The 27796-nt window shown below is 50.1% G+C and overlaps 1 protein-coding gene across 1 annotated transcript in view; it reads right to left on the minus strand.

Moving 5' to 3' along the window:
- LOC126183264 (tubulin beta chain-like) overlaps positions 1–26020 on the minus strand; it is a 120082-nt gene extending 94062 nt beyond the window's left edge. Inside the window, exon 1 of the mRNA XM_049925087.1 lies at positions 25896–26020. Coding sequence (XP_049781044.1) covers positions 25896–25952 — 57 coding nt within the window. The 5' untranslated portion in view covers positions 25953–26020. The remainder of the gene's footprint in view (positions 1–25895) is intronic.
- Positions 26021–27796: the final 1776 nt, after the last annotated feature.

Raw genomic sequence — 27796 nt, forward strand, 5'->3', positions numbered from 1 at the left:
TTTGCGCTCTTTCTGGAATATTCTGCAGTCTGGCGAGCAAGGTGAATGGTGCTCCCCGCAGTTGACGCAGATGCGAGGCGGGGCACATGGAGTATCGGGATGAGATGGGCGTCCGCAATCTCGACATGTGAGGCTGGAAGTGCAGCGGGAAGACATATGGCCGAACTTCCAGCACTTGAAGCACCGCATCGGGGGAGGGATATAGGGCTTGACGTCACATCGGTAGACCATCACCTTGACCTTTTCCGGTAACGTATCACCCTCGAAGGCCAAGATGAAGGCACCGGTAGCAACCTGATTGTCCCTCGGACCCCGATGAACGCGCCGGACGAAATGAACACCTCTACGTTCTAAGTTGGCGCGCAGCTCGTCATCAGACTGCAAAAGGAGGTCCCTATGGAAAAAAACACCCTGGACCATATTTAAACTCTTATGTGGAGTAATAGTAACGTTAACCTCCCCCAACTTGTCACAAGCAAGTAACCTGCGTGACTGGGCGGAGGATGCCGTTTGTATCAGAACTGAGCCAGAGCGCATTTTAGACAAGCCCTCCACCTCCCCAAACTTGTCCTCTAGATGCTCGACGAAGAACTGAGGCTTTGTGGAGAGAAAAGACTTCCCATCAGCTCTCGTGCAAACTAAGAATCGGGGCGAATAACTGTTACCTCCATCCTGGGACTTACGCTCTTCCCACGGCGTGGCCAGGGAGGGGAACGTTGTCGGATCGTACTTCTGAGCATTAAATTGAGCCCGAGAACGCTTAGAGACTGCTGGCGGCTGGCCGCCAGCGAGAGATGATGTACCACGCTTCATTGCGGGTCATCCGCCCTGATGCCACCTACTCCGACCAAGGGCCCTCCCCACGGGCGCCACCCAGCCACAGCAAAGGCCACCTGGCAGGATGGCCGTTGCCGGGAGTCCTGATACCCCAGGAGGATAGGCATCTACTCCTTGGCATACGTGGGGAGTTAACGGCGCAGGCATCAGTAGAGCGATCCCTGTGTTGTCAGGGGGCTACAACCAAGAGGGTACATGGCGGCCCCACCACAACGGACTGGCTACCGTGCTGGATCTTAGGTGCAAAACTGTCCAAGGTCGTCGTCGCAGTTAAAAGAAACACTGCAGAGGGCAGCGTGGTAATCGCACCCAGGGACGTATCCCCGCCCTAAAGATCGAAAACGAGCGGGACACCATTGCAACGACGTGAAAGCCGGCTAAAGGTCTAATTGCACGACGGATACAGTGCACTATGTAAGGCGCCCTTCCCCAATTGGCTCGCTCTTCGGAATAATTTAGAAAGATGGAGGTCAAACCCGAGAGGGGACCATCACATAAGGCCAAAACATGTGAGACTCCTTTTAGTCGCCTCTTACGACAGGCAGGAATACCGCGGGCCTATTCTAACCCCCGAACCCGCAGGGGGGAGCTGGATAGGAGGCTGATGCTCAGGCCACTGCAAAATGGGTCGCAAGATGTTCTGCAAGAACTAATGGGTCCGTACAAAGGCCATCTGGGAGGTGAAGGCCTGGGAGGGTGGACTACCGATGGCAACCTTGGAGAGAGAGAGAGCGAAGTGTAGCCCATACCCATGACAGAGGGACAGTAGAACCAAGGGAAGAAACGAATCGTTCCCAACATATCCACTTGCTCTGATTAAATAACGGGCTATAGCGTGGAGGCGTTGAAAGGTAGTAAGGCTGGCTATGGATGGGTGCCTCTTGAAGTGTTGCAAAGCTCGACGGCGATCACTGATGGCAATGGCCGTACTCCACCATGGGACTTACCGGCGACGAGAAGGTCCAGATGAGCGCGGGACAGCAAGGTTAGCAGCGCGAACAATCGCATCAGACACGTCACGTAGGAAGTCATCAATACAACCCGACAAAGAGGGAGAAAAAACGACCTGTGCAGTATATAGAGGCCAATCGGCGCGTTGGAAAGACCAACGAGGTAATCCGTCCATCGGGGAGCGGGAAGGGAGCGATATAATCAACGGGAAATGGTCGCTATCACAAAGGTCTTCGTGTGGCGACCAGTGTAATGAAGGGAGGAGAGAGGGAGAAGAAAGAGAAAGATAAATGGCAGAAAAGGTACCATGACCGGCACTGAAATGAGTAGGGGAGCCATCATTAAGAAGACAAGTCGTGGTCTGCAATAAACTGGTCTATAAAAAGACCTCGTCTAGATGAAAAGGCACTGCCCCACAAGGGATGATGAGCATGAAAATCCCCCAAGGAGGAGGAAGGGAGGAGGAAGTTGCTGAAGGGCAGTTAAGGCAGCAGGTGTAAGAGTCCTGTCAGGAGGGAGATAAAGATTGCAAACTGTGACCACAGAGTCTAGGTGGACCCTAACAGCAACCACTTCCAATGTAGTTTGAAGAGGAATCCACGTGCTAGCAATGTCTGTACGGACCAACGTGCAAACTCCTCCAGAAGCCCACAGAGGTCCGACCCGATTTCGACAGAAAACACGGAACACACGGAGGGTCTGTAAGTGAGAATCAGTAAAATGAGATTCCTGGAGAACCACCCAAGCTGCAGAGTAAGACGAAAGAAGGGATTTCAATTCCAGAAGGTGACGATAGTATCCATTACAATTCCATTGGAGAACTACAGAACGATGATTTAAATGGGGGCTGAACACGCTAAAGCCAGTCATACCACCGGGTCCCCACCCGTCACCGACAAGGAGGGGGCGACATCCATGAACGACAGGTCAGAATTCGGTTGTAAAGTCGGGGAAGGGACCTCTGGTGACACCAGAGGCTCTTTGTCCCGGGACTTATGTTTATTCTTCTTTTGAGGCTGAGATCGAGGAGGACTGTGGCATAAAGGAGCCAGCTGCAGCAAGATCAAGAACATTTTTTTTGTGGTTTTAGGGCGCACAACTTCAATGGTCATTAGCGCCCTGACTACTCTAAGAATGCACCGTGAGGCACAAGTTGACGACAACAACTAAAAGGGAAAACACGATAAAAGACAGACTGACAGGCATAGGATTAAAAAAACAGCATCATCAAATGTCCTTAGAGAGGTTTGTCAAATTGATAAAACGAAGAACACGAGCAGCTGCTCGTGAGTCATCCGCTAAAATGGCATCGAAAGTACTTGGCAGTTTAAGGTCCAGGCGCAGTGTGTTAAAATCTGGACAGGACATTAAAATGTGTCGAACCGACAGCAAGTGCCCACATGGGAAGAACGGCGCCGGCGCAGCCGTCAGCAGATGGCGATGGCTGAACCGGCAGTGTCCAATTCTTAACCGGGCCAAAACTACCTCCTCCCGCCGAGAAGGGCGTGAGGACGACGTCCAAGCCACGGGAAGAGGTTTTAAGGCCCGAAGCTTGTTGTCGGTAAGTGCAGCCCAATCGGCATGCCACAGCGATAAAATGCGCCGACAAATGACCCTGCTAAAATCGGACGAAGGGACACAACAAGAAGCTGTCCGAGGCTGGAGGACCGCAGCCTTGGCCGCGGCATCTGCAGCTTCGTTCCCAGGGATACCGACATGGCCAGGAACCCACATAAAGCTAACCGGAGAACCGACGTCCACCAGCTGCTGAAGAGAGCGTTGGATCCGGTGTACGAAAGGGTGAACCAGGTACGGATCACTGAGGCTCTGGATGGCGCTCAGGGAATCTGAGCAGATGACATAAGCAGTATGTCGGTGGCGGCAGATGTAAAGAACAGCCTGGTAGAGCGCAAAGAGCTCAGCTGTGAAGACCAAACAATGGCCATGGAGCCGGTATTTGAAACTTTGCGCCCCGACAATAAAGGAACACCCGACCCCGTCATTGGTCTTAGAGCCATCTGTATAAATGAAAGTCATGTTGATGAACTTCGAAGTTCCAAAAAACGGGAGTGGTTGACCGAACCGGGGGTAACCTCTTTTGGGAGCGAGTTGAGGTCAAGGTGAACGCGGACCTGAGCCTGGAGCCAAGGTGGCGTGTGGCTCTCGCCCACTCGAAAGGTTGCAGGGAGTGAAAAATTAAGGTGTTGAAGGAGGCGACGAAAGCGAACTCCAGGGGGTAGCAGGGCAGAGACATACAACCCGTATTGACGGTCGAGAGAGTCGTCAAAAAAGGAACGATAAGACAGGTGGTCGGGCATTGACAGTAGCCGACAGGCATACCGACAAAGCAGTATATCGCCCCGGTAGGTGAGTGGCAATTCGCCAGCGTCAGCATGAAGACACTCTACGGGACTAGTATAAAATGCTCCGATCGCAAGTCGTAAACCCCGATGTTGTATGGAGTTGAGGCGGCGTAAGATGCATGGCCGTGCAGAGGAGTATACGAAGCTCCCATAATCCAGCTTGGAGCGGACGATCGACCGATATAGACGAAGTAGGACGGTTCGATCCGCTCCCCACGACATACCACTGAGAACACGGAGGACATTTAAAGAACGGGTACAACGGGCGGCCAAATATGACATGTGGAGACCAGCTAAGTTTCCTGTCAAATGTAAGGCCTAAAAAATTGGTTGTCTCCACGATTGGGAGAGCAACGGGACCGAGTCGTAAGGACGGTGGGAGAAACTCTTTGTAGCGCCAGAAGTTAATACAGACCGTCTTCTCGGTAGAAAAACGGAAGCCATTGGCGACACTCCAGGAGTAAAGACGGTCAAGACAACGCTGAAGACAGCGCTCCAGGACACGTGTACACTGCGCGCTGCAATAGATGGTAAAATCGTCCACAAAAAGGGAGCCTGATACATCAGCTGGGAGGCAATCCATTATTGGATTGATCGCGATGGCGAAGAGAGCTACGCTCAAAACTGAGCCCTGTGGTAACCCATTCTCCTGGCGAAAGGTGTCGGACAGGACAGAACCCACACGTACCCTGAACTGTCGATCCATTAAAAAGGAACGAATAAAAAGAGGGAGGCGACCGCGAAGGCCCCATGTATGCATGGTGCGGAGAATGCCCGCCCTCCAACAGGTGTCGTAAGCCTTCTCCAAATCAAAGAACACAGCCGCGGTCGGGCGCTTCCGCAAGAAGTTATTCTTAATGAAGGTCGACAAGGTAACCAGATGGTCAACAGCAGAGCGGCGCCTACGAAATCCACATTGTACATTGGTAAGTAGGCGTCGAGACTCGAGCAGCCAAACCAATCGAGAGTTAACCATTCGCTCCATCACTTTACAGACACAGCTGGTAAGCGAGATAGGTCGATAACTGGAAGGCAAGTGCTTGTCCTTCCCCGGCTTAGGAATCGGGACAACAATAGACTCGCGCCAGCATGCGGGAACATGTCCCTCAATCCAGATGCGATTGTATGTACGAAGAAGAAAACCTTTACCCGCAGGAGAAAGGTTCTTCAGCATCTGAATATGAATAGAATCAGGACCTGGAGCGGAGGACCGTGATCGGCCAAGTGCGTTTTCGAGTTCCCGCATGGTGAATGGGGCATTATAACTTTCACAATTCGAGGAGTGGAAGTTAGGTGGCCTAGCCTCCTCTGCCTGTTTGCGGGGGAGGAAGGCAGGGTGGTAATGAGCGGAGCTCGAAACCTCTGCGAAAATGCGGCCGTCATTCGCGACCTTCAAGCCAGAAACTGGTGAGTGGACCTTAGTGCCAGATAGCCGGCGCAGGCTACCCCAGACAACAGAAGGAGTAAAACTGTTGAAGGTGCTTGTGAAAGCAGCCCAGCTGGCTTTCTTGCTTTCTTTGATAATACGACGACACTGAGCACGTAATCGTTTATAATTGATACAATTCGCCACTGTAGGGTGGCGTTTAAATGTGCGTAAAGCACGTCGACGAGCACGTAAAGCGTCTCTACATGCTGCGGTCCACCAGGGGACCGGTACGCGACGTGGAGAAGAAGTAGGGTGAGGGATGGAATATTCAGCAGCAGCGAGAATGACTTCCGTGAGGTGTGCGACCTGACGATCGCAGCTTGTGAAGATTTGATCCTGAAAGGTCGCCCTGGAAGAGAAGAGCCCCCAGTCTGCCTTGGAGATGGTCCAACTAGAGGAGCACGGAGATGGGGTATGCTGCAGGAGATGGATAACACACGGGAAGTGGTCGCTCGAATATGTATCAGAAAGTGCATACCACTCAAACCGGCGTGCAAGTTGGGTAGTAGATATAGAGAGGTCTAAATGGGAATAGGTGTGAGATGTGTCCGAAAGAAAAGTAGGGGCGCCAGTATTGAGGCAGACAAGATTGAGCTGGTTGAAAAGGTCTGCTAACAAGGAGCCCCTCGGGCAGGATGCTGGAGAGCCCCAAAGGGGATGGTGGGCATTGAAGTCTCCAATTAACAAAAATGGTGCAGGTAGCTGAGCAATAAGTTGCATCATATCTGCCCTGATAACGGCAGTGTAAACGGTACAAAAAGAAAACGTAAAGGTGGGGAGAGTAATGCGGATGGCAACTGCCTGCAGGCCGGTGTGCAACGTGATGGGATCGTAGTAAATATCATCCCGGACCAGCAACATAACCCCTCCATGAGCTGGGATACCTACCACAGGGGGTAGGTCAAAACGCACAGAGGTGTAGTGTGCCAAGGCAATTTGATCGCATGGGCGTAGCTTCGTTTCCTGGAGGGCTACGACGAGCGGACGGTGCAAGCGGAGCAACAACTTCAAGTCCTCTCGGTTGGAGCGAATGCTGCGAATATTCCAGTGAATAAGTGCCATCGTAAGAAAGGGAAGAGGAGAGAAGGGGTCACCTCGAAGGCCGCTGAGGGCCTGGCTTCGAGCGAGCACTGCCGCCGCTATCAGTAGGCGGACAGTCATCGTCCATTGGGTCTATAGGTTCATCGGCCATCTCGGGAGGATGGCCGGGAGGGGGAGCTTCCTCCGCCGGTGAACGGCCAGATGTACGGCTACCAGCGGTGCGGCCAGGCGAAACGGATGACGGCCTGGGGCAGCAACAGCTGGGTGGCGCAGGAGAAGAAATGAGCCGTGGCGGAGAAGGAGAACTGTGCTTCCTATGAGTCTTTTTGGAAGGACGTTTGGTGGAAGTACCGGTCGAAGGCTGGGAGGTCGAGGTACGTAGGAAGTCTGCACGGGATGGTTCCTTCTTGAAGGCCCGTGCATCTGACTTCGGGGTCTTCATCTTAGCAGAAGCTGATGAAGGGGCTGGTGTCTGTGGGGTGATGGGAGGAAGAGGAGACGTCGACCGCGCGATCTTAGCACTGGCCGAACGGACGACCGTGGTGCTGAAGGTCAGATCGCATGTCTGGGTTGCTACCTCCCTGGTAGTCCGAGGAGAGGCGAGGACAGTACTGTATTTCCCCGCTGGGAGCAGCGCGGGCTTGCTACTAGCCAGTAGCTTGCGAGCAGCCGAGGTGGACACTTTCTCTTTGACCCGAATTTCTTGGATACAGCGTTCTTCCGTATAGACAGGACAGTCGCGGGAGGATGCGGCATGGTCACCCTGACAGTTCACACAACGAGGAGACGGAAGTGGACAGTCACCCTCATGGGCATCCCTGCCACAAGTGACACATTTAGTCACATTGGAACAAGACTGTCGAGTGTGATTGAAACGCTGACACTGGTAGCAGCGCGTAGGTGTCGGGACATAGGGGCGAACAGAAATAACCTCGTAGCCCGCCTTGATGCGCAATGGCAGCTTAACACTATCGAAGGTCAAGAAAAGTGTCCAGGTCGGTACAAGGTCATTGTTGACCTTTTTCATGACCCTATGGTCAGCCGTCACGCCCTGCTCAGCGAGGAAAGATTGAATCTCCTCGTCCGTCAATCCGTCGAGGGAGCTAGTATAGACTACACCACGAGACGAATTCAAAGTTCGGTGGGCCTCCACCCGGACAGGGAACGTGTACAGGAGTGTGGCCCGAAGCATTTTTTGTGCCTGAAAGGCACTCTCAGTTTCTAGTCATAAGGTACCATTACGCAACCTGGTACAAGATTTGACAGATCCGGCTATGGCATCTACGCCCTTCTGGATAACGAAAGGGTTGACAGAGGAAAAATCCTTTCCGTCCTCAGATCGAGAAACGACGAGGAACTGTGGGGCAGGCGGTAGTACTTTTGTCACTGGTGGCTGGTCACGTTTCCGTTTTTGGGCAGAAGTCGAAAGCGATGGAGTAGAATCCATTGCGGAGGAATCCCCATGATTGCCAGCGTCTCCGATGGCGCGCTCCTTCCTTGTGGGGACCCTCTCAGAGGGCACTCCCGCCTTAGGTGAATGTTTACACCTCAGGTCACACCTCACAAGAAACAGACGGAGGGACCAATCGGCATGGTCAGAAGGTATCAGCTCAGGCAATCACCCCTCCCCGGGCCTGGCCTTTACCAGGGGGTACGCGCGTGCCTTACTTGTCTACCTAGGGCGGGGACTTACGCGTTACCCCGTCACCGGCTACACGTGCGAACGCGTGGGTCGGCCTTCAGGCACGCACAGGGAGGAAGGAAGAAGAGGAAAAAGAAGAGAGAGAGGGAGAAAGAGGACAGACTGTCTGAAACGCTGAGGCGGAGACCAGAGAAGGCAATGGGGAGAAGGCAATGGGGAGAAGGCAATGGGGAGAAGGCAATGGGGAGAAGGCAATGGGGAGAAGGCAATGGGGAGAAGGCAATGGGGAGAAGGCAATGGGGAGAAGGCAATGGGGAGAAGGCAATGGGGAGAAGGCAATGGGGAGAAGGCAATGGGGAGAAGGCAATGGGGAGAAGGCAATGGGGAGAAGGCAATGGGGAGAAGGCAATGGGGAGAAGGCAATGGGGAGAAGGCAATGGGGAGAAGGCAATGGGGAGAAGGCAATGGGGAGAAGGCAGTGGGGAGAAGGCAGTGGGGAGAAGGCAGTGGGGAGAAGGCAGTGGGGAGAAGGCAGTGGGGAGAAGGCAGTGGGGAGAAGGCAGTGGGGAGAAGGCAGTGGGGAGAAGGCAGTGGGGAGAAGGCAGTGGGGAGAAGGCAGTGGGGAGAAGGCAGTGGGGAGAAGGCAGTGGGGAGAAGGCAGTGGGGAGAAGGCAGTGGGGAGAAGGCAGTGGGGAGAAGGCAGTGGGGAGAAGGCAGTGGGGAGAAGGCAGTGGGGAGAAGGCAGTGGGGAGAAGGCAGTGGGGAGAAGGCAGTGGGGAGAAGGCAGTGGGGAGAAGGCAGTGGGGAGAAGGCAGTGGGGAGAAGGCAGTGGGGAGAAGGCAGTGGGGAGAAGGCAGTGGGGAGAAGGCAGTGGGGAGAAGGCAGTGGGGAGAAGGCAGTGGGGAGAAGGCAGTGGGGAGAAGGCAGTGGGGAGAAGGCAGTGGGGAGAAGGCAGTGGGGAGAAGGCAGTGGGGAGAAGGCAGTGGGGAGAAGGCAGTGGGGAGAAGGCAGTGGGGAGAAGGCAGTGGGGAGAAGGCAGTGGGGAGAAGGCAGTGGGGAGAAGGCAGTGGGGAGAAGGCAGTGGGGAGAAGGCAGTGGGGAGAAGGCAGTGGGGAGAAGGCAGTGGGGAGAAGGCAGTGGGGAGAAGGCAGTGGGGAGAAGGCAGTGGGGAGAAGGCAGTGGGGAGAAGGCAGTGGGGAGAAGGCAGTGGGGAGAAGGCAGTGGGGAGAAGGCAGTGGGGAGAAGGCAGTGGGGAGAAGGCAGTGGGGAGAAGGCAGTGGGGAGAAGGCAGTGGGGAGAAGGCAATGGGGAGAAGGCAATGGGGAGAAGGCAATGGGGAGAAGGCAATGGGGAGAAGGCAATGGGGAGAAGGCAATGGGGAGAAGGCAATGGGGAGAAGGCAATGGGGAGAAGGCAATGGGGAGAAGGCAATGGGGAGAAGGCAATGGGGAGAAGGCAATGGGGAGAAGGCAATGGGGAGAAGGCAATGGGGAGAAGGCAATGGGGAGAAGGCAATGGGGAGAAGGCAATGGGGAGAAGGCAATGGGGAGAAGGCAATGGGGAGAAGGCAATGGGGAGAAGGCAATGGGGAGAAGGCAATGGGGAGAAGGCAATGGGGAGAAGGCAATGGGGAGAAGGCAATGGGGAGAAGGCAATGGGGAGAAGGCAATGGGGAGAAGGCAATGGGGAGAAGGCAATGGGGAGAAGGCAATGGGGAGAAGGCAATGGGGAGAAGGCAATGGGGAGAAGGCAATGGGGAGAAGGCAATGGGGAGAAGGCAATGGGGAGAAGGCAATGGGGAGAAGGCAATGGGGAGAAGGCAATGGGGAGAAGGCAATGGGGAGAAGGCAATGGGGAGAAGGCAATGGGGAGAAGGCAATGGGGAGAAGGCAATGGGGAGAAGGCAATGGGGAGAAGGCAATGGGGAGAAGGCAATGGGGAGAAGGCAATGGGGAGAAGGCAATGGGGAGAAGGCAATGGGGAGAAGGCAATGGGGAGAAGGCAATGGGGAGAAGGCAATGGGGAGAAGGCAATGGGGAGAAGGCAATGGGGAGAAGGCAATGGGGAGAAGGCAATGGGGAGAAGGCAATGGGGAGAAGGCAATGGGGAGAAGGCAATGGGGAGAAGGCAATGGGGAGAAGGCAATGGGGAGAAGGCAATGGGGAGAAGGCAATGGGGAGAAGGCAATGGGGAGAAGGCAATGGGGAGAAGGCAATGGGGAGAAGGCAATGGGGAGAAGGCAATGGGGAGAAGGCAATGGGGAGAAGGCAATGGGGAGAAGGCAATGGGGAGAAGGCAATGGGGAGAAGGCAATGGGGAGAAGGCAATGGGGAGAAGGCAATGGGGAGAAGGCAATGGGGAGAAGGCAAGGAGGAGAAGGCAAGGAGGAGAAGGCAAGGAGGAGAAGGCAAGGAGGAGAAGGCAAGGAGAATTCAAGGGAAAGAGTAAGGAAGACAGTGAGGTGGAGAAGAGCAAAGAAAGGAACCAACAAAAGGAAGGAAGAGACGAGAAGTGAAAAACCAAAAAGACCACAATTATAGGTCGTGGAACCGTCCGTCTCCGGACGCAGGCGCTAACTACCCCCGTGAGGGGGATGGACTCCTTTTAGTCGCCTCTTACGACAGGCAGGAATACCTCGGGCCTATTCTAATCCCCGGACCCGCAGGGGGGAGATCAAGAACAGAAAGAGACCGGGCGACCTGGGGGCCGACAGACCGCGGCTCTCGCGGTCGTCGCGTGGCAGCAGACCTTTGGCCTGGAAGGTGCTGGGAAGGGGCATATGGGAGAGGCGTCTTTGACCGGCAGACACCGAAGGAGTGGGACACTTCTCCGGCTGGGGAGGGGGAGCAGCGCCCATAGGAGAAGGTGTGGGAGCCACAGGAGAGGGAGGGAGGGAGGAGAGGGTTCCGGGATGGGGGTAAGGAAGGGGGAGGAAGGGGTGAAGATGTAACCAAGGCGTAACTAGATGTCATGGACACAGACGTGTAGATCTCTTACGGGGCCTCTGTGTAGGTTAAACGATCGAGGGAATTATACTCCTGTATCTTCTTTTCCTTCTTATATACTGGGCAATCTGGTGAACGTGGAGAATGACTACAATGACAATTTACACACACAGGAGGGGGAACACAGGGACTCCCCTCATGGAGTGGACGTCCACAGTCACCACAGAGGGGCCTGTGTCCAAAATGCAAGCACTTAAAACAGCTCATGGGAGGTGGGATTTACGGCTCCATATCACATCGATAAACCATAATCTTAACTTTCTCAGGGAGGGTGTCCCCTTCAAAGGCCAGGATAAAGGCTCCAGTATCAACGCGATTGTCTTTAGTACCCTTCTGAACACGCCGAACAAAGTGAACACCCCGCCGTCCGAGATTTTCCCGAAGTTCCTTATCAGTTTGAAGGATGAGGTCCCTATGAAAAATCGCACCTTGTACCATATTTAGAGACTGGTGGGGGGGTAATAGACACAGGAATTGTGCCAAGATGGGTACAGGCACGAAAGGCCGCAGATTGGGCAGCTGAAGCAGTTTTGATCAGCCACGAACCCGGTCCCATCTTGCTCAGGGAGTCCACTTCGCCAAACTTGTCTTCAATGCGTTCCACAAAGAATAAAGGTATTTGTGAAAGTATCTCCATCAGTCCTGGTGCAAACTAGATAACGTGGGAAAGGTTTCGCCCCTAGCCGACGGGCCTGACCCTCTTCCCAGGGGGTAGCCATGGAAGGGAAGGCCCAAAGGGCAAGAGAAGCAGCACTTGAAGAATCAGTTCCACGCAGAGACGGCCGCAGAAGAACGGCCGGAGTTCTGGACCCATATGCTTTTCATTTGCATAGTGTCCGCCCTGATACCACCCACTCCGATCAGGGGCTCTCCTCACGGGCGCCACCCAGCCACAGCCGTCTGGCACGGCGGCCATTGCCGGGAGTTCCGATGCTCCAGGATGACGAGCAACCACTCCAAGGCATGCATGAGGAGGTCACAGCTCAGGTATCAGAAGTGTAATACCTGTGTTCCGGGGGCTCAACCAAAAGGGTACATAGCGACCCCACCACACGGGCTGGCTACCGTGCTGGCTATGCACCCTAGCACCAGACAACGACGTGAAAGAGAAGGTGGAATGTACTAGGAGGGCGCACGTCGGAGACACTAGGTAAGGTGCTCCTCCCCAAATGGCTCACACTGTTGTTGCTGTTGTCTTCAGTCCTGAGACTGGTTTGATGCAGCTCTCCATGCTACTCTATCCTGTGCAAGCTTCTTCATTTCCCAGTACCTACTGCAGCCTACATCCTTCTGAATCTGCTTGGTGTATTCATCTCTGTCTCCCTCTACGATTTTTACCCTCCGCACTGACCTCCAGTACTAAATTGGTGATCCCTCGATGTCTCAGACCATGTCCTACCAACCGATCCCTTCTTCTCACTACGGAGGAGAAATTTAGTAATGGAGGTCAAACCCCAGAGGGGGACCAAGGAATGCCAAAAGGAGGAGATGATTACGCAACAAAGCCGAATTGTAAAACCAACAAAACCAGGAGGATAGCGGGGCCAACATAAGCAAGGACACCAAGAGAGGAGAGGAGAGGGCAACGGGAAAGGAGCAAGGAGGGGAAAGGAGGGGAAGGGGAAGGAAATGCAGCCCTGGAGAGAAAGAAGTCTGCAATAGCTCGGGGCCCCATGCTCGCCACGCACATATCCACTAAAGAGTTGTGGACCCCCTGGGGGGGGGAAAGGAATCTGTGGTTGCGCGATGGGTACCCGCCAAAGGGGAAGGCAGTCGCCCCGACAACCGCTCTTAAACATTGGAAGTGGAAGAGTATTATATGTTAGGATAAAATCCGCTCTCCCTCAGGAAATGCAACACTGGCAGTGGTTGCACGTCATCCATAAGCACCTTAGGTAGTGAGATAGGCAAGCTGAGACCATGCCGCAGATCAGCCAGAATGGTGCACTTCAACAAGAACATGCGCTATCGTCAGTAGGCTACCGCAGCTGCAGTGAGGACCACCATCCTGACACAGAAGGAACTTGTGGGTGAGTCGTATGGTCAATGTGTAGTCAGCACGACACAATGGCATCTTTCCGAGAGCCTTACTGGAGCCTTCAATCGCTCTCAACTTGTTGGGTGAGTCGTATGGTCAATGTGTAGTCGGCACGACACAATGGCATCTTTCCGAGAGCCTTACTGGAGCCTTCAATCGCTCTCAACTTGTTTTGGGTCGTAGCAGCCTGCCATTCCAATTCCCAGAACCTCAAATTATTGCCTTGGAGTTGTAATCTGACGTCTGGGCCTGATATCCCGATGTCCAGCTGATCTCCTGCAGCTGCGTATTTAGATAGACGATCGGCGAGTTCATTTGCTGGAATGCCTGTGTGACTGCGTCCAGATGCAGCTCACCATCTGTCCAGAGCCGTAGATGTCAGGCAGTAGCTTCCAGATGTTTGTGACCAAATGATTTATGGGATAGCACATGGTTATGCCTTTTAAGTAACTCATGGAATCACTGCAGATCAGAAATATCGTCGTGACGTGGCATTGGACATACTAGAAAGCCTGAGATACGGCAATCAACTTTACAGGGTACACACTGCAGGCACTCGGCAGAGTTTTTCTCCTGTCTACCTGCATGTGCAAAAGTAACCGACTGTTGTTAACTTTCGATCCATTTGTGTAAATGCATACCGAATTAAAATAGTGGAGGATTGAAAGAAACTTGTCTGAGAAGGATAGAATTAACATCCTTCTTGGGGCAACAAGAGGTCCATCCCCATACCAGGAGACAGTACGGCCCATGGGGGGTGTCTAGAGGGAACTGTAGGAACACAGACTAACAGAGGCTAACAGACGCTGTAGGAGGTTCTTCAGTGGGAAACAGTCTGATCCCAGTTGGTCTTTCCAGTTTTGGCCTATGCACAAACAGTCTGAACAGCAGATTGTGGAACAGTTGTTTTGCTTTAGAGCGCAAAAACAACTGCGCCCGCGGGTCATTCACTAAAACGGCTCATAAATCAGATGGTAAACCCGAGCTGTAATGTAAATTGTTAAAAAGGGCATTCAAGAGAAAGCGGCGGATAGTTAAAATTTAGGCGCTATATTCACAAAGTGGTGGGGTAGCGCCACTTAGCAAATGACGATAGCTAGAAAGGCAGTTCCCAATACACAGCCGAGTTAAAATCTCCTCCCAGAGGGAGGGCCGAGAGGTGGTCGTCCAAAGCGCTTGGAGAGGCTTAATAAGCTTATTCCCGTAAAGAGAGGACCATTGGCGATGCCAAAGGGACTCCACCTCCCGACAGCAACGCAGATAACATCGGAGAGAATATAGGTACTCGCGGGCTGAGGTACAAGGACCGCAGCCTTGGTAGCTACATCAGCAGCGTCGTTTCCTGGCAGACCGACATGACCAGGGACCCACAGAAACATGACACTGGCTCCACAACAGTGAGCAAGTGACAGGTTTCCTGTACCTGCTGCACTAAGGGATGAGCAGTGTACAGTACACATAGCCTTTGGAGGGCACTGAGTGAGTCACAATTGAAAAGGCTGTGTCGCCAGATGTACTACGTGGCCTGATACAAGGCAAAGAGCTCGGCTGTAAATACTGAGGAGTGTGCCGGAAGCTGATATCGAAAGAGACAGGTGCCAATGACGAAGGTACACCCGACCCCATGGCCAGTCCGAGAGCCATCAGTGTAGACAAGAGTACTATGGCGAAGTTTCATGTGAAGGTCATGAAATTGGAGGAGATAGATCGAGGCTGCCGTAGTGTCCTTAGGAAGCGAATGAAGGCCAAGGTTAACAGGGGGCCAATTCACGAAGCCAAGGTGGTGAAGGGTTCACACCCACCGGGAAAGGTGCAGGTAGCGTGACGTTAAACCGCCGTAGCAAGTGCCGAAAGTGGAATCCAGGAGGGAACAGATAAAAACGACGAGCCCCATAGTGATGGTCAAAGGAATCATCAAAGGAGGCATAGGACAAGTGGCCATGCATGGCAGACCAACGGTACGCATACCAGCTGAGGAGGAAGTTCCAGCAATGTGGTATGAAACTTCCTGGCAGACTAAAACTCTGTGCCGGACCAAGAATCGAACTCGTGACCTTTGCCTTTCACGGGCAAGTGCTCTACCAACTGAGCTACCCAAGCACGACTCACGACCCATCCTCACAGCTTTTCTGCCAGTTACTTGTCTCCTACATTCCAAACTTTACAGAAGCTCGCCTGCGAACCTGGCAGAAGTAAAGCTGTGAGGAAAGGGCGTGAGTCATGCTTGGGTAGCTCAGTTGGTAGAGCACTTGCCCGCGAAAGGCAAAGGTCCCGAGTTAGAGTCTCGGTCCAGCACACAGTTTTAATATGTCAGGAAGTTTCATATCAGCGCACAATCCGCTGCAGAGTAAAAATCTCATTCAGGACAGTGGTAGTTCAGCAGCTTCAGCATACGGACTCTCAACTGGGCTGGTGTAGAAGGCGCCCATGGCCAAATGTATGCCATGATGGTGGATGGTGTTGAGACGGGCTAAGAGGGATGGGCGTACAGATGCATAAACAAAGCACCCATAGTCTAGTTTCGAACGGACAAAGGACTGGCACAAACAGAGTAGGATGGTTCGATCGGTACCCCAGGAAGTAACATTGATAACACGTAGGGCATTGAGAAACCATGTAAAGCGGGCTGCCAGGTAAGACACATGGGAGAACCAAGAGCTTCCTATCGAGCACGAGACCCAGGAATTTAGTAGTTTCAAGGAATGGAAGGGCAAGACGCCCAAGATGTAGTGATGGTGGGAGAAACCATTTGCGCTGCCAGTAATTCATACAGACTATTTTGTCAGTGGAAAAGCGAAACCCATTGTCGATGCTCCAGGAGTAAAGACGATCAAGACAGCGCTGAAGACGCCACTCAGAGAGAGAGGTCCATGGAGAACTGCAATAGATGGCAAAATCGTCAACAAAATGGGAGCCAGAGATGCCCAGTGGGAGAAAGGCCATTATAGGGTTAATAGTAATAGCAAAGAGGTCGACACTCAGGGCAGAACCCTGAGGCACACTGTTTTCCTGGATAAATGTGTCCAACAAGGCAGAACCCACTCGCACCCTGAAATCTCGCTCTTGTAAAAATGCCTGAAGAAAACATGGCAGGTGCCCACGGAAACCCCACGTGTAAAGAGTATGGAGGATACCAATACTTCAGCAGGTGTCATAGGCCATCTCCAAATGGAAAAACACGGCCAGTGTCTGATTTCCGCAGAAATCCATTCATGACACGGGTGGACAGATTAACTAGATGGTCAACTGCCGAACGTCGTGCTCGAAATCCACACTGTACATTCGTCAGTAAATTGCGAGATTCTAGCAAAATTACCAGCCAGGCATGAATCGTACGTGCCATCACCTTGCAAACGCAGCTGGTAAGAGAGATGGGGCGGTAGCTAGAAGGAAGATTTTTGTTTTAGCTGGGCTTAGGTATGGGTACGACGGTGGCTTCAGGCCAGCGTCTGGAATATGTGCCCTCTAACCAGACGCAGTTGTGTGTGTTAAGCAGAAATTGCTTCCATGCAAGAGAAAGGTGCTACACATCTGAATGCGGATGGCGTCTGGCCCTGGGGCAGAGGATCAGGATAAACTGAGAGCATGATCTGGCCCCCTCATCGTAAAGGCGGCATTGAAGTACGATTCGTGGAAGAGAAGGGTACCGCCCAAGCCAGCTCCTCTTCGTTTCCAATGGAGGAAGGCAGGGTGATAATGGGAAGAGCTCGAAACTTCGGCAAAATGGTGGACCAAGGTGTTGGAGACAGGAAGAGGGTCCAAGACAACATCATCTGCTACTGTCAGGCCGGAAATTGGGGAATGGATCTTTGTGCCAGCGAGCTGTTGGAGGTTGGCCCACACGACAGAGGAAGTGGTGGAACTGTTAAAAGAACTAGTGAATGAAATCCAGCTATCTCGCTTCCTAACCCGAAGGATGCGACGACACTTTGCACGCATCTGTTTACAATGAATGCAGTTTTCCATCATAGGATGACGGTGAAAAACGTGGAGAGCTCGTCTACATGCGCGAATTGCATCGCGGCATGCCCGAGCCCACCAAGGGACTGGAACACGACGTGGTGTAGGGGAAGTGCGAGGAATGGAAAGTTCTGCAGCAGTAAAGATAACATTGGTGAGATAATCCACCTGGTTATCACAACTGGGGAAATCTTTTTCTTCGAAGGTCGCCAGGGAGTAGTAAAGCTGCCAGTCAGCCTTAGTAAGCTACCATTGGGGGGTGCATGTGGATAGGGTAAGAGTCAGCAAACAGAGAGAACACAGGAAATGGTCGCTCGAGGAAGTGTCAGAACGGACCACTCAAGACCATAGGAAAAATGGGCAGTGAAGAATATGTCAAAATGAGAATAGGTGTGCGAGGAGTCAGAAAGTAAAGTGGGTGCTCCAGTGTTAAGGCAGAAGAGGATGAGTTAGTTAAGGTGGTCAGCAAAGAGGGCACCTCTGACAGGTCCTGAGAGAATCCCTGAGTGGATAATGCGCATTAGTCACCGAGTAGCAAAAACGGGGGATGTAGCTGCCAAATAAGCTGAAGGAAGTCTGTCCTGGTGACATCGAAGGACGAAGGTACATAAAGGGTTCAAAGGAGAAAGGCAGGCAGGGAAGGAAAAAGGCGAACTGCAGCAGCTTGAAGACAGGTAGTCAGGGAGATGGGTTGATTATGAATGTCATTCCATAAGAGCAGCATGACACCCCCATGGGACGGAATGCCGACCTCAAGGGGAAGGTCAAAACGAATCGGTAAGTAATGTGGAAGCTCAAAGCGGTTGTCAGGGCGAAATTTCGTTTCCTGATAGAGTACAAGGGAATGCTGCGATGCTAAAAGCAGCCGTTAATCCTCTGTGGGACCAAAGGCCGTGGACGTTCCATTGGAGGACATTCATGAGGAGGAAGAGATGGAGGCGTGTAAACTCGGTGGTTGCCGAGTGATAGCCGGTGTGGAGTCGCTACTACAGGGCACAGGAGCAGGAGGATCCTGCTCCACGAGGTCCACAGAAGCATCGGCTTGCTCGTGCAGTCGGTCTGTAGAGTCAAATGCTGTAAAACGGTTGGAGGTGCGCACCGACGAGACAGAGGGTGGCTGGGCTAAATACCACGTGGCGACACCATCGAACAGAATCTTCAAGTTGGTGAAGGGGAAGACTGTTTCCCTTTGGCGGACTTCTCCGAGCCTTTCTGGTAAGAGGAAGTCTCGAGCGTTTGGCTGGAGGGACGGAGGAAGTCGTCATGGGAGTACTACTACTGTCTTTTCCTGACTACTGATTGTGTAGTTGGCCGCTTCGCCCCTTGAGGCGAGAGTTTGACCGTTTGTTGCACAGCAGGACGGGGGGATGGCGATGCTACCTTGACACTGGGCGACTTCACAACCTCAGAGCCGAATTTCAGGTCGCATGTTTGCGTGGCCATGTCCTTCATGAATCGAGGGTAAGAAGAACAGAACTAGGATCCAGACGGGAGAACACAGGGTTTGCGACTAGCCAGTAACTTGCGATCTACTAGGTAAGGCACTTTTTCCATTACCTGAACCTCTTTGACAACCCACTCATCTAGGTACATGGGACAATCCAGAGAGGAGGCGCATGGCCGCCATTCAGTTGATACAGTGGGGAAGAGGAGGTGGACAATCGTCCGCGTGTGTATCTCTGCCGCAGGTTACACATTTGGCTGGTGTCAACAAGATATTCTAGTGTGGTTAAAACGATGACACTGACAGCAGCACATCGGGTTCTGAATGTATGGCCGGACTGTGATAATTTCATAGCCTGCTTTCATCTTTGACGGCAGCACCACTCTATCAAAGGTGAGGAAAAGAGTATGCGTGGGCTCTAAGGAATAATCTACCTTTTTCATTACACAATGGATGGCGATGACACCCTGACCAGAGAGGTAAGACTGTGTTTCGGCCTCGGTTAGACCGTCGAACAGCCTGGTGTTAATTACACCACAGGAAGAATTCAAAGCTCTGTTGGCCTTGACATCAACAGGGTAGCTGTGGAGAAGCGAGGCAGCAAGCAGAAGTTGTGTTTGAGAATCAGAAGCAGTCTCCAAGAGCAAAGTGCCAGTTTGTAAACGAGATCAGGATTTCACAGGGCCAGCAATTGCATCAACACCTTCCTCAATAATAAACGGATTGACCGTGGTGAAGGACTGACCGGAACTGTAGTGCAGCAGGAAGGGTCTTCGAATCAATAGCTTCATTACGTTTACGTTTTGTAGACGTTGATTGGGAAGATGAGTGACTCATTGCAAGAATATCCCCATGGTTGGCAGCGTCTCCGATGGTGCGCTCCTTCCAACTGGGGGCTCCCTCCACAAGGGGGAGCACCCGCCTTAGATGATTGTTTACACCTCAGGTCACACCTCCCGAACATCTGACACAGCGACTAATCTGCAATTTGGGAAGGTTGCAGCTCAGGCAATTACCCCTCCGTGTGCCTGGCCTGTACCAGGCGGTACATGTGAACCCTACCTGTCGACCTGGGGCTTTGAATTACACGTTACCTAGTCATCCGTTACGTGTCAGACCCGTGGGCCAGCCTTCAGAAGCGCACAGGGAGGAAAGAGAAAAAAAGAGCATTCTCTAACGCTGAAGTGGAGGAACGAGAGAAGGGAAACAAAGACAGGAAAAGGGAGCCAAAAATAAAGGTGAGACTGTTCGTACACCAGCGACAGAATGCAGATCATTGTAGAGAATTCCCCAGACATATTTCCCAAGGGAGGGGAAAAAGAATAGCAGGACGACAGACACGCTGTACGGAAGGGGAAAATGTTGCAAAGGCTGAGGCCCCGCGGTAGCCAAGTACGAACCCGCTGAAGAGTGACGAGTCTCCTGTGGGGATTGTGGAACAGTGTTGAGTGACATGGGTGGGTAGGCATCTCTCAGACCGTGACTGTGTAACTTGCCAGAAGCTACTGTCTCCTAACCCATTGTGATGTGATACCGGCTTCCACAGGGCTCGTATGGAACTCCGACCGCTAGCCAGCGTGGTTAACAGCCTCCAGCAAGCTCAGTACCGACAATGCTGCCGACCCACAGGCAACGCATCCATAGTCCAAGCAGGATAAATAAGTGCTTTGTAAAATCTCAGAAGAACTGTACAGTCCGCGCCCTATGCGGATTGACTAAGAAAACGGAGAGCATTCAGCTTCTTAATGCAAGTTAAGCTGGCTGACATGCGAGGGCCAAGTTAGCGTGTAGTCGAAATGCCTACGAATAGGCGAAAGTTAACCATTTCTAGTAACTGGTCACCAAAATAAATTTCTGGGTGTGGGTGCACAATTTGGAGTCAACAAAAATGCATAACTAGTGATTGTGCAGGGGAATATTGGTGGCTGTGTTTCAGGACCCAGTCATGGACTCTCCAGACAGCCCCCTGAAGCTGGCGCTCAGTGGTGCACAGTGACGCAGAGGCATAGCGCAGGCAGAGATCCATGTACAGTGACAGAGGAACTGCGGGGCCCACTGCATTTACAATACCACTGATGGCGATAGCAAACATCGTTACGTTCAGAACCGATCCCTGAGGGACTCCAGTTTCCTGCACATAGTGGTTGCTAACAGAGTATTTGGAAAAAAAACAGATAGGAAATTCTGCATAAAAATGGGTAAACTGGCCCATAAACTCCACTAATGCAGTGTGATGTCGCCCAGGTGGTGTAGTATGCCTTCTGTAGGTCAAAGAACACAGCTATCAGATGTTGGCGATACGCGAAAGCATTGCCGATTCCAAACGAACCAGGTGATTTATGGTGGACCAGAAACGCTTTGGAATCGGTATATGCCCTCAGACTTCAAGGCACCAAAAATGATGGCCCCTGACAATTTGTTTGAATAGCTTACACAGCCCATTCGCTAACGAGAATGGTCGGTAATTAGTTAAAATATGTGGGTACTTATCCAGTTTCGGGACAGGAATAACAATACTTTACCGTAAATGGGAGGGAAATATTTCTTTCTGCCAATTGCAATTAAAAAGACATAGGATATGTTTCATGCTGTCGGCATGAAGATGTTTGAGCATTTAGCTGTCAATTTTGTTGCGTCCAGGTCCCATATCGCCACACTGCCAAAGCACTGCGAAGCTCCCGTTCACTAAAACGGACATTGTATAATAGAGAGCCATGTGCATGGAAAGATAGCGGGCGGCACACAGTAAGGTGTTTCAGGGCCAGGAAATGAGGACGGTAATTACTGAAAGCGGAAACTTCACCAAAGTGTGCTACAAAACATTCGGCAAGTACCACGGGATCAGTGCAGATGTTACCATTGACAAGGATGCCAGGAACTGCCATGGGTGATGGATAGCACCAAGTGCGGCGGAGCTTAGTTCATACTTGGGACGATGGGGTGCAGGATCACATAGTTGAGGCATATTGCTCCCAACACGACAGCTCCCTTTTCCTTATTAAAAACCGCATTTCGCACGCAGTCTCTTGAATGTTGTTAAACCATTCATAGAGGGATTGCGCATGTGTTGTTAAAGCGGTGTCCCCTGATAGCTGTGGCTGTATCTTTAGACCACCATTGCACCGGTGGCCGTCGGGGATGAGCTGGAGAAGTATATCGCTGCTGCTGTAGCATGATTAGTAGTATCAGTAGTATCCTGTACCAATTTGTCGATATTCATCACACGACAAGCTACAAAAGTGGCTGCAGAGGAGAAAGCCTGCCAATCAGCTTTCCTAAGCGACCAACGTGGAACATGTTCTAGATGTCCGAGCGGAGAATGAGAGAACAATAAAATGGTCGCTGTCACAAAGATCGCCATGGGCGTGCCACTGAATCAGGGGTAAGATACTCGGGCTGCAAACTGCGAGATCAATAGCTGAAAACGTTCTGTGGGCCATACTGAAATGGGTTGCAGCTGCAGTGTTGAGTAGGCGGACGTCCAATTCTTAAAGGTGGTGTTCTAGTACTCTGTGAGAGAGAGCGTCGCTAGCCCACTGGGGATCATGGGCATTAAAGTCCCCCAACAAGAGGAAGGGGACAGGGAGCTGTGCCACTAACAGTTCATGATAATGGAAACGTATATCTGGGGATAGATAAACATTACATATTGTCATCCGAACTGACAGACACTAACGACTGCGTCTTTTAGTGCAGTGGTAAGGGGGCACTGCTTACTGAAAATATCAGAGCATATGAAGGTACTGACCCCACTGGCCGCTCTTTCGACATTAACCTGGAAGAGCTGACAGGATAAAAAGTCACGGATAAAAATATTTCTCGTTTTGGCGACATCTAGCCAGTGAACACCGTCCACTCCGCACACATGGCCGACGGCCCACATGCCTTTCTACTTCACCCTGTTTAATACGTCAAATATCAACAGAATATTTTCACTTTTACTTCTAGCACGACATGCAGTATATTCCCAGCAGTGAAAATATTACTTCGCGGGAAATTAATCTATATCTCCACGTCTGAGAACTAAAAAATGCGTGGTGTTTTCAGTCCTGAGACCTGTTTGATGCAACTCTCCATGCTACTCTATCCTGTGCTAGCTGCTTCATCTCCCAGTACTTACTGCAACCTACATCCTTCTGAATCTGCTTAGTGTATTCATCTCTTGGTCTCCCTCTACGATTTTTACCCTCCACGCTGCCCTCCAATGCTAAATTTGTGATCCCCTGATGCCTCGGAACATATCCTACCAACCGATCCCTTCTTGCCAAGTTGTGCCACAAATTCCTCTTCTCCCCAATTCTATTCAATACCTCCTCATTAGTTATGTGATCTACCCATCTAATCTTCAGCATTCTTCTGTAGCACCACATTTCGAAAGCTATTCTCTTATTGTCCAAACTATTTATCGTCCATGCACTTCCATACATGGCTACACTCCAAATACTTTCAGAATCGACTTCCTGACGCTTAAATCTATACTCTATGTTAAATTTCTCTTCTTTAGAAACGCTTTCCTTGCCATTGCCAGTCTACATTTTATATCCTCTCTACTTCGACCATCATCAGTTATTTTGCTCCCCAAATAGCAAAACTCCTTTATTACTTTAAGTGTCTCATTTCCTAATCTAATTCCCTCAGCATCACCCGACTTAAGACTAGTTTCCATTAGCCTCGTTTTGCTTTTGTTGATGTTCATCTTATATCCTCCTTTCAAGACACTGTCCAATATGTTAAACTGCTCTTCCAAGCCCTTTGCTGTCCCCGACAGAATTACAATGTCATCGGCAAACCTCAAAGCTTTTATTTCTTCTCCATGGGTTTTAATACCTACTCCGAATTTTTGTTTTGTTTCCTTTACTGCTTGCTCAATATACAGATTGAATAACATCGGGGATAGGCTACAACCCTGTCTTACTCCCTTCCCAACCACTGCTTCCCTTTCATGCCTCTCGACTCTTAAAACTGCCATCTGGTTTCTGTACAAATTGTAAATAACCTTTAGCTCCCTGTATTTTACCCCTGCCACCTTTAGAATTTGAAAGAGTATTCCAGTCAACATTGTCAAAAGCTTTCTCTAAATCTAGAAATGCTAGAAACATAGGTTTCCCTTTCCTTAATCTTTCTTCTAAGTTAAGTCGTAAGGTCAGTATTGCCTCGCGTGTTCCAATATTTCTACGGAATCCAAACTGATCTTCCCAGAGGTCGGCTTCTACCAGTTTTTCCATTCGTCTGAAAAGAGTTCGCGTTCTATTTTGCAGCTGTGACTTATTAAACTGATAGTTCGGTAATTTTCACATCTGTCAACACCTGCTTTCCTTGGGAAAGAAAAATTCTGAGGTTCGTTTCTAAATTAGGCCGACAAGGTGGAGAAACTCCACTGAGTGGAAAACAGTAAAGCTTTTCGATGAACGTCCTAATTATTACTCGGGAACCAGTATTCTAAACTGTCCGGTTACCTAGGACCGTTACTTTTACATCGGCTCATACCCATGTCAGGATGGGTAGTTTACTCACAGATCTATTGAGGCATGATTAAGCTAGGTAATGGAGACAAATTTCAGCAACGTACTTCCTGTTACTGTCTTGTGTTCACACTACAAACTTTTGATGTCATTTAGCGAAACCTATCTCCAAAAATTTTCAATGAAGCTTAATTAATCCATTAGATCATTTAATAGTTTCGATTAAACATTTCGTTTTACTCAGTTTCGGGTCTGTGCCGGTGAATGAAACAGCTGTGATCGCAGGCGAAAGGGTATTTTCTGCTGCGGAACGAGGCTTGCCAGAAAATTTTCGCAATCCACTAGCCCTTCCTGCTGGTAATCCTACAGAGTACAAACACACAAAAAAGTTTAATTACTGCTGAAGGCTAATTACGAAAACTTTGAAGGAAATTTTAACTATTTATAGTTATGTAAATGGAGTGTCAAAAAGTTAATCTCTTCAGGTCCTAGCCCTTTCAGGTATTAAGAGCTGCATTGGTGTGATATTTACGTATGAAAAACTGCTTCCTTCACCTCACGTACTATATTCGAGACAGTTCGATGACAAGACAGTAGGAAAGCAAATGCGCTGCCGAAAGGACCATGCTTGCTCAACAAACTAAGAATTTTTGAAAAACTACCGGTATCAAATGTTTTGCCAAATAATTTAAATGTAAGAAATAAAACAGGTTAGATACACATTTGACGACCCTCTCTAATGTCGCTCAGCATTATGTATAGCAATTGAGGAGCCGATTGATAGTTTAAAGGTACGCATCTGACCTTAGAATTTGAATACTTTATATTTGGTGTACTGTGTGGACCGCGAAACCTTTTGTTATGTGGCCTGAACAGTTCTATCATCTGTGCCCGAAGGTGTAAGAGTTGCAACGATTCTTCGGTTTAAAATATGAGAGAGTCATTCAGATATCAGGAGAGGGATGGCGCATTCTCAATCAGCACCTCATTTGTTGTGCATAACTTCGAGCATTATTGATTTTTATTTCTTACTTTTAAACAAATCATACACGAAGCGTTTGACCTTTTTTCTTTAACAAGTGTGGTTTTTCGCTAATATGATACAGCGACTATTTACTATATTACTTGTCACTCTTGGAAACCTTGCACTGGTTACAAACATCTTTACACTTCCAATTATCAGAGCTTCGACATTAGCTGCTTCCACGAGAATCTAAAAAGTAGGTGGAAATTATTTGACTCCATTACACAGGTCGGTAGCAAAAAAGACGTTTCAAACCCTTAGTACTGAGATATCGGTATACATTATTTGTACGTAGTATATCTGAAAGCGGGAAGCCAACGAACAACGTTTACTAAACACAGTAGCACTGAAATTTACATCGTCCAATGTACAGAAAGAGCAAATGAAGTAATGTTCGTTTCGTCGACAGGTTTTAGCTAAAATTTAACCAACTGTCTTCCATACTGCTACAGCAAATAGTATGAACACGAACTCGCAGCTCAGTAACTTTGAGACCCCCCCCCCCCGAGAGAGAACGCTGGAAACCCTGACCTGGCATACAGTTTAAGGTAGATGCCAACTATGACGCGAAATTCTCCACAAAAGGTTTCCAAAATCCAGTATGTACTGAGGAACCGAGGAATGTACTACAACCTCACCACGTATTTCTCCCATAGTGACCGCGAAGAAAAATTCAGACGTAATTCTGAGCCGGCTTACCTTGCTGCCAATTTGATTTCCACACTGACCACACTGTATGTGCAGAATTTCCCGCATACTTATTTGGCAGCGTAAACAAACACTTCCAGGTTTAGTTCCTATTGAGGCGATGCCGGAAACCAACTGCTGGCTGAAGACACGCCGGCTAAACTGCTGAGGGATGGCAAAGCTCTGATACGGCTCATGCACATCCACCGACGGACAAATTGGATGTGTATAGGTGTTCTGACCGACCGACAAACTTTCCTGTTGTCGGGATGTCGGGCAGGAAGGACCACCAGACAGCCGACCGCCCCCGCGACCTTTCCGAGCACTCCACTCCACCCAACAAACTGTACAGTGTGTACCGCTGTAGTGCCAACTGCCCGACAAAATCTTACTTTTGACAATGCTTGTGGGATTAAATGTTGTTCTGAAATACGTGACAGAGTGAGAGACGGACGACACAATAAGGACAGAGTTTCTGAAAAAATTTAATAGCTGCAGATGTCTGTGGGACGTGTCATGCGAGGAGTATAGGAAATACAGATATACAAGAAGTGAAGCACTTTTTTTCATTTTTTTAACGAATCCATAATGGTTTCCTGTGGCGTATATAGAGAATAAAAGTCCATCGATTTTTTGCATCTCTCTTTTTACGCTTTATTTCCGGTACTTGTCGGAAAGAAAAGCTAAAAACCGAAATATCGACGATCAATGAACTTTAATTTATATATTATATTTGCTTCATTGTTGCAAGTGTTAAAAAAGTCCAGTCTATATCCAAGGCCTCTTCTATGAAAATCAAAGTGTGTGACTTTCTAACAGTTATAACAGTCGCTAAATGCTTCGTTTCTTATGTATCTGTTGTGTATATTAGGTGGTGTGCGCGACAACATGTGTGGTCCTTGTTATTCGGATTTGAAGTGAGTTTCTCTTACTTGCCGGTCATCTTTTATGTTACATACATAAATAAATTAGGTGAAAGTCTTTTATTGTAAGTTTCAGGAATAATTTTAGTTAATACTCGTGGGGATATAAGAGCATTGAATTTGAGGTTCTCTTAACTTCTGCCAACGGCTAGAAATCGTAATGTAGCTAAGAGGCTCACCTCGCAGCTTATAGCCTCTCTCATGACTATTCTTTTTCGGTAAGAATTGTTTGATGATGTTCCAGAGCTCTGAAACGAATGATTCATGCATTCTTAGATTATTACGAAAATCATCAGCTCCTTAAGTAACAGGACGAGGCGAATATTTTTCCTTGCATTAGCCGCTTCTTCACCCAGAGCTTTCTCTCGGATTTTTTTTATCTTGTTACCTCTAAATCTAACAAGGCAAACCACTGTTTCTGTGCCTCTCTAAAACCGTGCGGGATCTTGTAGAATATACACTCAATGAACTTAAGATAAACAAATCAAAACAACAGGGTTTCGCTGTAATCGCTGAGTGTAATCAGTCGGCACGTCTGTAGGTTGCCACGAAATTGGTCGGTCGGTCGGCCGATGAATTTGGAGCGTATGTAGGCGCCTATAGGGAAAGTATGGCCAACCTGCCGGCGGCGGCAGTACTTGGCCTGTCGCGCTGCTGGGTATACACTGACCGCTATAGGGTATTTAAGGGCCCTACACACGCACCAACCGACAACTTTCCGCATTTTCCCCGCCATTTTACACTTAAAGTCACCGTTTTATCGCCTGTTTTTCTTCTTCCGTTTTTAAAAAAGTCTGTAGGTTGTAGAGCAGCGTACTAAGCTGCTGCCAGCCCGCCCTCTTCGGGGGGAATTGAAAATCACTAAAGAAAAAAAAGAAAAAAGAAAAAATGCACCAACCGACCGACTTTTCTTGACGAGTTGTTGCTTGGGTATGATCACTCGACAGCAGACACCCCTGCCCCTCCCCCCCAACTTCATTGCGTAGCGTT

This window comes from Schistocerca cancellata, chromosome 4 (genome assembly GCF_023864275.1).
Source record: "Schistocerca cancellata isolate TAMUIC-IGC-003103 chromosome 4, iqSchCanc2.1, whole genome shotgun sequence".
NCBI lineage: Eukaryota > Metazoa > Arthropoda > Insecta > Orthoptera > Acrididae > Schistocerca > Schistocerca cancellata.